The sequence below is a fragment of the Pantherophis guttatus genome, chromosome 1 (assembly GCF_059756535.1).
Source record: "Pantherophis guttatus breed Tessera chromosome 1, ASM5975653v1, whole genome shotgun sequence".
In the NCBI taxonomy this organism is placed as follows: Eukaryota; Metazoa; Chordata; class Lepidosauria; order Squamata; family Colubridae; genus Pantherophis; species Pantherophis guttatus.
Genome location: NC_142063.1, coordinates 264,963,486 through 264,975,992, shown reverse-complemented (window position 1 = coordinate 264,975,992; position 12,507 = coordinate 264,963,486). Strand labels below are relative to the sequence as shown.

Here is a 12,507-nt window from a genome sequence, read left to right as displayed (position 1 = left end):
ATATGCCAGAATGGTTTTTTAAAAATAAATAAATAAATAAGGTCAATTATTTTTATTTATTGTTGCATTTAAATTGTTTCAACGTATACACTATAGGGAACTTTTATTTTTCCATCTCTGCTGACAACTTACAGAAGAGAGGAAAAAAAGAAAACCCAGAAGCTCTATTAAAGAAACAATAAGGATTAGTGAAATATTGATATTGTTTCCTGATTGCTTATTTGTAACCTATGACTATCATTAAGTATTGTACCTTATGATTCTTGATGAACGTATCTTTTATTTTATGTACACTGAGAGCGTATGCACCAAGACAAATTCCTTGGCCAATAAAAATTCTATTCTATTCTATTCTATTCTATCCCACTTCGCTCCCTTGTAGGATACACACTCATTACTCTCTTAATCTTCCCCCAAAGTGCAACCTGCCATACCAAGATATGAGCTTTGTAAGTAAATGTCTCCTCTCTCTTCTTTGTAATAAGCAGCAGCTTATCAAAGAGAAACAACGTGCGTTCATTTTTGGCCCTCTGGATGCGGAAGGTTCCTTCTAGCACCAGCTCTCCATAGCTCGCCAGGTCTGGGCCTTTCCAGTTCGTAAGTAAGCTTTGTATTTCCTGAAAGAGAGGGCAGGATGCAGCACATTAAAAACAGACTGTGCTAGAATGTCTTAAGATAATTATTTTCTAATCTAAACCATTACAGTTTGTTCTGATTTAATCCTTGTTTAGCAATAGTTCAGAGGTAGTTAAGGCCAGTTTGCAAAATTCTGGCTGGCACAGCTTTCCCACAGCCACATGATCAATGGGGAAGCTGGCAGGAAATCAAAAGCTGCACTTATGTGAAGTCCTCTTTTAACAACCTGCACAATCCTTGCTGGACTGAGAGGTGGTAGCCTCTAAGTGCCACCTCTAAGTGGCACAATCACATGTTGTCTTTAATGGCTGTATTGCTTAGTGACAAAAATTCTGGTCCCAAGTATTGTCATTAACTGAGGACCACCTGTAATTACCAAGATCCCCAAAGTAGTGCACAAAATAGGAATAATTAAACTTTGGGTTCTGTTCGAGGAGATATCTTCTACAGTCTATTGTTGAAGCAAACATTTCTATACAACTCTCATTCCAGCTTTGAAGAAGCTTGTATGAATAAATCAAATTCATGTTAAATATTATTTTGGAAATGGTTCAGCAAGTGGGCATTTTGATGTTCGAAGTACTGAAAAAAATCATCTTTTCAATGTGTCAAACATTTGTCCAAAGCATATGAACAAAACCCAAACAAAAGACAGAACATAGTTGATGAAGGATGCATTTTGACTCACCTGTAATCTAACGGCATGTTCATGCTTCCTCTTCATATCATTGATATGCCATGCCACTCTCTGCATTGTATCGATGGCATCTAACACAACATCATAACCTTCAGTGTCCTTGTCAAGATGGTTTTCTATCTCCTGTTAAGAATCAATTGAAGAGTGTGTTGTTTATAACACTTAAACATCTGAAAACAAGATCTGACTGAGAAGTACAATTAATACTCTGGCTGCAGCCCGTTTTTGTGGATTTTCAAGTTCAGATTGAACTTGAAAAGTCAGAGTATCCTGAAGATTTCAACTCTAACAGTGCAGACTATACAAAAAAAGATTCTACAGCTCCACTTCCTGACTAGAAATCATTTGAAATGTATAACCCTTTTCTCTCAAGCCTTTCTTCCTCTCCATGCTTCTCCTGATTTATATTCTTTAAGTGGGACTGTATGGTTTTATATTGGAGGTATAAATAGAAAAGTGAAGCTGCTGAAATGAAGACGTTCTTAATAGGCCAGGAAGAAAACGATAATATTGTAACATATGAACAATAGGAATGGTTGTTTTGTACCTCTTTGTAATCCTAAACAATTGTATCAAAACGTTTTTGGCCAAGCTAGACTATATAGGAAATGTGAAATTAAATTTCATATTGAGCGTGTCTATGTTCAGTGTGTTCATATGGTAAAAGCCACAATATATTGGGACCTGAGAATTAATCCTTTCTTCCAACTTTCTGGTCCTAATTCCTATTTTCCACCAAAGTCAAAACAGAATCTTGAATACACAGGAATCAAGTAACAAGCGATTGCTATTTTGTCACATGTAAATTTAATCTCTTATCATTGACCCTGTTCAGAATGAACACTGGGACCTACTGAGGGAACTGACAGCCATGAAACTACTGCAAATACTTAATTACAGTTGCTAAGATAAAAAGTAGCTTAGTTGGCTGGGAAAATATTATAATTATCTGTTGGATAGGCTCAAAAAGTGCTTAAACACAATAATGTTTCCTTTGATATCGGTGATCTTAGCGAGACACAACAAGCATGCCAGCTTATGTAAAGTATATGCAACCTGTGACTCGCCAAGCTGAACATAGATCAATAGACCATTTTATGTGAGAAATATCCTTGTTATGCAATCCTTGGTGGGAAGCATCAAGGAGGAGGTTTATTTTGCCTTCAGTTAGCTGCTCTTCACAGATAATAGATTGTGTTTTAATTCCTAAATCCTTTAATAATGCACAGACGTGCCTTACAGTAGCTTTGCACATATTTTCAGGTCAAGGACACCAATTAGCACTTGAATGGTTGAGCCAAGATATGCTGCAGAAAATGGGTGGAACCTAAACAAAATATCATTTGTTTTTAATTTAATTAATTAAAATCAGTTTTAGATCCTTAGTTCTTATTACTTTATTTCAATCTCTCTGAGTTAAAAGAAGCAGTCTGGAGACAGTATTATGAGAAAATGCATATGGTCTTGGGGCTACAGTTATCACTTCATCACTCAGTGGCATTATACTGAGAGCTGCCTGGATTGTATTTATGGACATTTGAAATGAATCAATCATTTAATATTTGGATGCAGTTTTCTTGCATTTAAATCCTGGCTATGAAACTTCAGTGGGATAATTACATTGAGAATTAGGCATGGCAGATATTGGAAACATATATACCCTCTCCAAATTTACATGTCCAAACTCTGAATTATACTTAATTTCTTAATAGGAAGCATATGATAAAAGAATTAAAAATAAGTCCAGATTTTTTAAAAATGTTTAAATGGTAAAGTGAAGGGGTAATCAACATATATTCCAAAAACATTTAAATGCGTACTCACATGCTTTAAGGCAGAGAAATACACTTTTAGCCTATATGTTACCATTTACAATAATTTTTCAACAAGAATCCCCCAAGCTACTGCAAAGAAACAGGATGGAATACTGTGTAAGCAACTAAAATAATGGTAATGTACTCCAAATATTTGTTTACTCTTTTATTTCAGGAGTTCTCAGATGTTGTGTGGAACTCTTTGTACAAGCCTTAGGAGACTGTAAACACACCAGTCACTCAGCATGAGCTGAGGTTACAAACATTATGAGTAAATGACGCAGACCACACTGGGACTTTTCAGAAAACTCAGGCAACAGGGGGCAAAAGTGGAAGTGAGCAGTACAAATTCAGCACGTTATAGATCAGGGTGTTTTTTCCCCCCTGTGAAACAAAAGTGGCCAATTTAGAGACAGTTCTTTAAAAGTATAAATGTATAACTTAGCCTTTATAGATTCGGTAGAGTGTAGACAAAGATTCGTTGACAAAGCGTTTTACTTACATGCAAAAGTAAATGGTATTTCAGTATTCTTTGAACAGGCTTTAAAAGATAGGATCCCAGAGGAAGAGAATGTTGTAAAGCTTCTTGTCTTTCTCTGAAAAACTTGGCTAGGGACTTGTTCCTCATGCATTCAGTGAGTACAGCCACTGACCTGTAAAGCATACAAACACAGCTTTCAGAACATTGTTAACCTGTTAATTATGCAGAAAACCACCAATTCAATGGACATGTTTGCTTGTTTGCTATTCAGTCTGACAGTTCAGCAATTTATAAACTAGATGGATTTGGGACAGTCTACATCAGAGGTCTTCAAACTTGGCAGCTTTAAGAATTGTGGACTTCAACTCCCAGAATTCTCCAGCCAGCATAGCTGTCCATGAAGTCCACAAGTCTTAAAGCTGCCAAGTTTGAAAATCTCTGGTCTATCTGAAAGGGGGGGCTTTCCTCTCCTAAAATTGTTTTCTGTTTAGAATGGATTTTGAAGAAAAAAGTTATTAGATTTTTTTTAATGAGAAGAACTATTAGATTCCACCATATTGTTTCTGAATCACCTCAGGGAAAATCACCACCCTATTCCAATGATTCTTTCTTTTGGGGAAAATAGGGCAGAAATCTTTAAAAAAAAAGTCTGTAGAAGCAAATCAATACAAGAATCTTATTTTTTTTCCTCCTTTTTATTTGCCTCACACAAACACTGTCTATCATCGTCTGTACAGAAGCTTAATTCATACTTGTTGAAGGACAAGAAATTAGGAAGACATTTTAAAGATGGAAACTCCCATACAATTATAAGATATTGACCTAAGAAGCCACCATAGTTGAACCAAACAATATCTAACAGAAATGCTACTTTAAAGATTCCTCCTGTCTACCACAATACATTCTCATCATTCATCATTTGGTTATTTGTTTACTTACTTAACCACGCATTACATTTAAATAACCAACCACTTCATATACATGACTCTGGGTGGCTTACAGAGTGAACACAACAAAAAATTAAAACATATATAAACAAACATAATAACAAAATCCATTAAAAACAAATTAAAACAATTAACTATTAACATAATTTTATTTTATTTTATTATTAACATAAAATGCAGGTGAATGCCAAACAAAAGCTTATGAATAATTACGTCAAAACGTAGGAAATAACCCCACAAATATTTCATTATTACTCTATGTAATAAGTATATCAACGTTGCTTAACTTCTTGTACTCAAAATAATGGCTTAGCATATTTGTATGTTCAGACATCATTGTGAAAAGGAGCATATATCTTCTTTACAATCCCCCCCCCATACTTTCCATAAATTTTACGAGATTAATTCTGATTAAGTGATCATTTCAAATTTCAGGCAACATAAAAAGGTAATATTCATTTGGCTTCTTCAGGACTTTGAATTCCAAGGTAAAAAGGTATATTCATGGGTCCATAAATGTTTCACCTCTCTGCTCCTCCTTAAACAAAGGACATTTTTTCTAAGGATTCTGCAACAACTATAGAAGGAAAAGCGTGAAAGCATAGGCCTATGCTAAATACCCAGACGCCTGCACCTGTTTGCCTTCAGTTCCAAAGTGCTCTACAGCCCTAACAAATATTACCTTTTGAAAATATACAGTGGGAAACACCGAGTGATATAGAGACAGAACTACCCACAGGCACGCACACACACAAAATTGTTCCTACCTTGGATAATTGGTACAATACTGTGTATATATGTGGAAATCTTCACTCTGTACATAAACAAATGGAAAGATTTATTTAGAACCTGGAAACATCTATTTGCCAGAAGGTCCACAGAAAAATAAGATAACTTATTTAGATTTAACTTGAACTAGCCAAAAATCAACCAGCGATGAGCACAGAAGGCAGTACATTGACATACTAAAATGATATTGGCCAGTCCCAGGGATTAACTATGTTTTCAAAGCCAGTCCAATCCATTCTGTCCCAAAATGAGTAACTGAAGGCCTTCACCCATCCATTTATCCCCAAGATTTAAAAAGGCAGATGAGAAATGACTGTCAGCTACAAATAAACATCCTATCAGATTACTTTTTAAAAAAACAGTGAAGTACCTCTGACCTCCATAAAGATCATATAATTTAGAATACTGTATCTTTTATAAAGCACATTTTACATTCTTGCAATTTGAAGAAAAGCCTTGGGAAAGGAAAACCACATATAATTTTATTTAACTTTTAGGTAACAATTAAATTACATTAAGTTAAAATTTTACGTAACAATTTTATGTAAAATATATAGATGATCAAAAGCATTATTCTTGTACAGATTCTCTTAAACCAATTCCTCAAAAATCCTCAGGTTAATTAACACTAGCGCATCTAAATATCTTCTTTTAGTACAACCATTTTATGTGCTCCATAGCCAATGTGCATTAACAGAGAGATTGCAATGTTCATGATGACAACCGAGACAGAAATTGCATTCATGGTTGCAACTGGAAAAGGTGCTACCAAATGCTGTTGGCCTTACCCTTGTTTATGTGTGGCTGTAGGTGTGTTTTAATGGCCTAAACTACCTTAAATTGTGTAAACTGGTCAAAACTGATTGGGGAACAGTGGCCAAACAGAAGGATAAACATTCATGGAGCATTTCTCAATGTGCAACAATATCCGAGTGTGCATAGCATACCTATCTTTTTTTTGCATAGTGTTTCACGGCTAATAAAAACACTATTCAGCTGAAAAAACTGTCTTAATCTGTGACCATCCCAGCTAATAATTTAAAAAATTTCCACATAGCCACTGCTGATATTTTATCTTTGGGTTTAAACTTCAAATTCATGTAGCTGCCCTCATTGGCATGAGACATAATAAGTTTACATCACAGCCTACATATATGCTTTGAACTAACAACTACGGTAGAAATCTACTGCCTGCAATGAAGTAATAATCATGTTAACCATAATTTGCAACAGAGACATTACACTCTGTTATTAGCTGGTAGAATCATTCCAGTTATTGCATATATTAAATTGGGGGTTCTTCAGTGTCATCCAAATGAAATGTTCATTGCTGAAGACACGCCCAATCTGTACATAAGTAAGCATTTATGAGCAAAAGGCAGAAAATACGTATCTAGTTCACTATATAACCATGCTGAACATTCAGAAACACTGGCTATGACTGGTCTTTAAAAAAACATTTATTTTAAAAATTGTTACGCCCTCTTTTGTTTTTCATCCAATTTTTTTAAAAAAGTCTCATATTGGAAAGAGATTTTAAAAAATTAAGAAATGATCTCAACTAGTCTGATATACATCAATAAAAATGCATCAATAATAGCAGACATTCAATATTGTACAGCCACATTTCTACTCCTATAACACATTTCTTGCAAACCATATCGGCTAATTACATCCTTGAAACTGCACCGGAAGGAGCAGATTTGTGGATCATCCAAAAGGAGGGAAGATGAATCTGTTCCCTGATTTTAAAATGCTGGATTTTTAAAAGGATTTTAAGCTACCCATTCTTTTGTAAAATGTTTAGCCTGCAAACTGCTTGTTTTCAATTGCTGCAACAATTCCATTACTAATACTTGGCATTTCTATATGAGCAATTGTTAAAAAATTAAAAAATGAAAAGTGACTCTGTCCAGAAGTATCCATAAACAAAAACCTTTGGCCTTGCTGCTCAACATTTGATGACCTCTGGCACTGGCTGTGTGAGACTTTTGTTCACTATGCTGTCAGTATTTCTTTTCCATGTGATCATCAAATATTGAATATAACATAATACCCAATGGTGCTGGAAACAGCACCACTGCCAAGGGTGGGTGAATAAAGCATTTACTGCAAGCAGGCAGTGCTAATAGGAGGTAGCAGTAAAGTGTTGGAAAACAAATTAGTAGACCATATGGCCAGTCTTCTGGCATCTGCACCAGTGTTAAGATTCAGTTATCAAGTCAATTGGAGTTCAAAAACTTACAAAATGAGAGAGAAAATCATCTTCGTGTTTGACTCAAACAAAATAAAATATTTGTGTGCTGCCCTTTTTTTAATCAGATCTTCATTGTGTAGCTGTACTGATGCAAGCTAGAAATAGTATTTTGTTGCACAAACTTAACCTAATAAGCTGTACTTTGACTACCACAACCATTGCAATGTAGTGCAAATACTGTATTGACAACCCTTGCCTTGCAAATTATAAAAGGAAGGAGGCTATAAGTCAGGGCAAAATAATACCGAGTTCAGATTACTAACTAAAGTTGTCAACCTTTGAATCAAAAGATATTTATGGTTTCATTAAAACCTGCACTTCTAGTTTTACTTTCATATATTCCTGAATACAGTATCTAAAAGGGGTTCTTTGATGTTCAGGTGAACTGAGTAATGTGGACAGCGGCCAACAGACAGCCATAAATCTGCAGCCCTCAACTCATGCAAGTCTTAGCAAAATGCAGTACTTAAAACAAGAGAGCTACTAACTACAAATCAACATACATTTCTTTTTAGATATAAATATGTCTGGCCAATAGAAACTACTGTGTGAAGCTTAAAACCTCCCTTTGTCAAGGGAAGAAAGAGGAGAGGATGACTAGCCAAATTGCCTACACTTGCCTGCTTTCAACTTTTCCCCTTTGGTGACCAGCTGAAAGGACAAAGCTGTCCTCTTATTTCTAAACATAAACATATCAAAGACTTTGAACCAATTTTAAGCAAGAGTCAAAGATTTCCCATCACAAAATCTAGACTGCTGCTTCTATAATGCACAGAGCCATTGACTTAAATGCCTTGGTCAGCTTTACCAGATTAGGAGAGAAAGAAGAAAGGAAAAGCCAATTGTAGAGAGAAAGAGAGAGAGAGAGAGAGAGGGAGAGAAAGAGATGGCCAAAGTAAAATTAAATAATGACGTAAGCTTGGAATATTTTCATATTGCTTCACCAATTCAGGAAAATTTAGTGGAATGGTAACATAAGCGAAGTCAATACAGTAATTTTTTTAAAAAAGATTTGCATCCTATGATTTATTTGTTATAGGCATTTGGGAACTGATGGATTGATCTTCCATTTATATATTCTGAGAATGCAAAATACTGAAGATCTTATTATCATCAAAAGATAATATAATCACTCACCTTAGAAACAAAACATTCCGCTATAGCTACAGGATCATTTTCACAGTTTTCCAAATCTTGCAGAAGTTCACTAGTTCACAAAGAAAGGGCAACATGGCAATTATTATCATCATATGCCAATATATACTGCCTACAGTTAAAATTGATACTGCATTTAAAATTCTATTAAAATAAAACAGCACCAGTGGTGGGTTGCCCCCAGTTCGAACTGGTTCGCATGAACCAGTAGTAAAACTGGCGGGAGGCTCCGCCCATTGACCTGGACATCATTAAAGTAGATCTGCGCATGTGCAGAAGAGTGTGCGCGTGAGCAAGTGAAGCAAGCGCATGGGCATGATGCAAACTGGTAGTAAAGGTAAGTAGAACCCACCCTGAACAGCAGCATTCATTGTGTTTCCTACTATGATGCTGAGAAGTAATTAGAGGTTTCTTATCAGTTTTTCCTTTTATAATTCCATTAATGATGTGAATAAATGTCTGTTTGGCTTGCTTGCATTATTGTTTCCCTACTTCAGCTGTTATCTTTATCAGGATAAAAAAAAGCAACTACTGGTTCTGTTTTACAATGATTGTTAAGAACCTGTACATATGCAACACATGTGCATCATTGCAAAGCTGCCTCTTCCTACGACGCCAATATAGTTTTCTGCATCTCTTTAGCATTTAAGGATTTTTCGCTGCTTAATACTAGAAAAGGGAAAGGGAAATGTCATGCAGTTTCATGCAGCACACACAAAACTGTTTTATAATAAATAGGCTGCATATGTGTCTTTTTGCCTACTAGCTCTGAACAGTTTTCAAGTGGATTCACATATGTTAAGCCTTGGTTTGTTTGAACACAATTTGTTAAATACACTACAATAGGCTGCATTTGAATAAACAAGCAAAGCCATAACAAGTAAAACCATAAACAAGCAATGGGATTTTTATATCATGCTAAGGGAAACCAGACAAACATATATATGAACCCACTTTTCATTCATCCACATAATGCTATTCTGTACTCAGGGATGTACAGAAACCCTTCAAACCAGGCAAAAGACAATTATACCAACTTACCAACTAGGTTTCTTTTAAAAAACATTTGGTATGTTGAATTTGGTTACACTGAACACATTTCATCTCACAAGCACCAGAACACTTTTTGTTGTCTGTACTGCAATATTGTATGTTCAAACTGCTCTTTCCTTTGAAAATACAGTACTTTTGTTTTAACTTAGGAAAGTGAAAAAGTTAAACTGAAATCATAAACTTGCAGACAGTTTTGAGGCTCTGAATATAGTTAGGATGCTATAGCCTCATGGACAGTTTCAATATCATCACTTTATCTGTGAGCAAACTACCAAATACAATTTGATCTCATGTATGTTGGAAGCTCAAAAATAATGTGGCTCACTATTCATTTAGCATGTACAGGCTTGCTTCTTCCAAGCTCAGCTACTCATGCTATGTATCAGTTAACCTTTGTCTACAGCATCTGGATTGCTGTTTTGCATTTGTGCAAAATATGTATGTATGTTTATATGAGGGTACCAAAGTAATCTGAGCTGGCAACTGGAAATAAAGAAACAATGGGATTTATTTTTTAATTTACTGTCATCCTCCCAATTATTTTCCAACATATGAAGATATATGTAAGAAATGTGATTCTGAGAAACTGATAATTGATTGTTATGGCACACTGACTATGAAACGTATATGAATGACAGGTAGGAAACAATATATGTCTCTTGCATGTTGCTAAACAAGTGTTTTCATGAAATGGCTGGATTGAGGTAAAGAAAGATTGCTTAAGAGAATTCCATGATCACACATTTTCAGACACAGCTGCTTTCAGTAGTATTTATTGTTTGTGTGGGCTTTGTTGTGATTTCGGTTTTGGGCCAAGATTTGCAAAACTCTGGTGAAAAGGAATATGTTAAAACCTAGCAAAAATTGGGCAAAAACAATTGTGTCTTTACAGAATTCAGCAAGAAAAAAAATCATGGTAACTCTGTCAAGGTGTGTCTGGAATGGTTTACCAGATATGGATTAGAACATTATTAAGAACTAGTTATCTTTATCATAATGAAGATAAAGAACTTTGTTCTGGTTAAATCTGCTGATTGATTGCTGATTTGGCATAATTTTGAAGGGCTTTATCAGGGTGGGTGGGGCCTTGTTGAAAATGAGAATGGATTACATAGAAAATTGACCAACAAGCCAAAATTGCAAGCAAGTTTAAAAAGAATTCTTACGCTACTTATACTATTCTTTTCCTATGCAAAGGAAGTTTTTATTAGTGATATCTTGATTGGTGTTGCATAATAGATTCACAAAGGTTATCATTAATGTAGTTAATTCTACTTCTACCTTTAATTATGACATGCTCAATTTAACTCCCATGCTTGGTGACCAGTTCTCCAAGATCTTTACATTCACCCAATTATGACACAGTTGCACAATATGATGTAACAATGATGTAACTATGAAGAAGCATTGTTAATATTAGTTCTTATGACACATCAAGATTCATGACCCAAGTCAGCCAAATTCACTGTGGCAGAATGAAAAAAAAAATATTCCATTTTCCAGGCAGAATATTAGCTACACAAATAAAATGGAAAATACCTAACATTCCAGTTTTGATTTTAAAAAAGCTACTCCTCCCCAAAGTTGGAAATAGGAAATGAGGCAGTATCTAAAATGGTTCCCATAGATCCCACAAATTTCCATTGAAAAGCATACCTGGCCAAGAAGTTTGAGCTAAGATTTATTATTATTATGACAAGTGGTTCATGAAATAATTCAAGTGGTAAATAAATACTTAATTTTAAATTAAATATGTTGGAGCTAAGTTTGATAAGCCTTTACAAATGGGAGGGTGATGAAAAGCAGACACAATGCAGCTATTACAGCTGCCTAATTTGCTTTAAAAGGTGAAGTTTAATTTTTTATATAAAATATGTTGAGATATTGTTGAAAATGGTTTCCCTGAGGTAACATACAGATTAAAATATGATAAAGTTATAGACAATTTTAATATTCTGGCAATAGATAAAAAGTGCCTTTAGTGGAAAATTACAGTATGTTCTTTATTTTAAACTTAACCGCAAAAATGACTGGGACTCCCTATCTCCCACCATTTCTGCCCATCCTCCCTGCTCTCACAGAATGACCAGGCAAAAGGTCCATTCCCTGAAGCTATATACTGTAATTTGATGAGATCTAAGGAGCCTAACTTTCTGTGCCAATGCCTGCCTTTAGGAATAATTTCTGCCTGCCTGCCCACTGCTGTCCTTCAGAGGTTCAGATGACTCTCTTAGTTAGCTAGAAGGATTTAAAATCCAGTTTTTAGATCTACAAAAGTAAAAATAAGGGCATATCTTAGCATGTTCATATTATATGAATTGAATATTGAAGAGCTGATGAGGTGGGATCTGATCATCTAGCACAATTTTTATTCCTTCCCAACGTTTTCAAGAATTTCAACATGTGTGATTTTAATATGCTAGGAGAAGTAATCATTTAAATACATGGAAAGGATCCATATAAATGAAATTTGTAATTTCATAATTCATTTTAATTTTAATTCAATTTCAATTAAATGTTTGCTTTGTTACAGCCACTTACAGGTCCTGCTCCCATTTTCAATCTGGAATAGTCTGAAAATGATTGTATACATACAGCCAAAAGCTTAATATAGAAGTAGTTTATCTTTGCTTTAGTTCAGGGGTGTCAAACTCACGTCATCATGGCAGCATCATGTG

The 12,507-nt window shown here is 35.0% G+C and overlaps 1 protein-coding gene across 4 annotated transcripts in view; it reads right to left on the bottom strand.

Moving 5' to 3' along the window:
* PLEKHG1 (pleckstrin homology and RhoGEF domain containing G1) overlaps positions 1-12,507 on the bottom strand; it is a 113,480-nt gene that overhangs the window by 21,820 nt on the left and 79,153 nt on the right. For all 4 annotated transcript variants that reach the window (XM_060692277.2, XM_060692278.2, XM_087887443.1 and 1 more), the window contains 5 exons: positions 8,759-8,828; positions 5,343-5,389; positions 3,650-3,800; positions 1,325-1,456; positions 435-617 (listed from right to left, as the gene is read on the bottom strand). In XM_060692277.2, the coding sequence (XP_060548260.2) occupies positions 435-617; positions 1,325-1,456; positions 3,650-3,800; positions 5,343-5,389; positions 8,759-8,828 (583 nt within the window). The remainder of the gene's footprint in view (positions 1-434; positions 618-1,324; positions 1,457-3,649; positions 3,801-5,342; positions 5,390-8,758; positions 8,829-12,507) is intronic.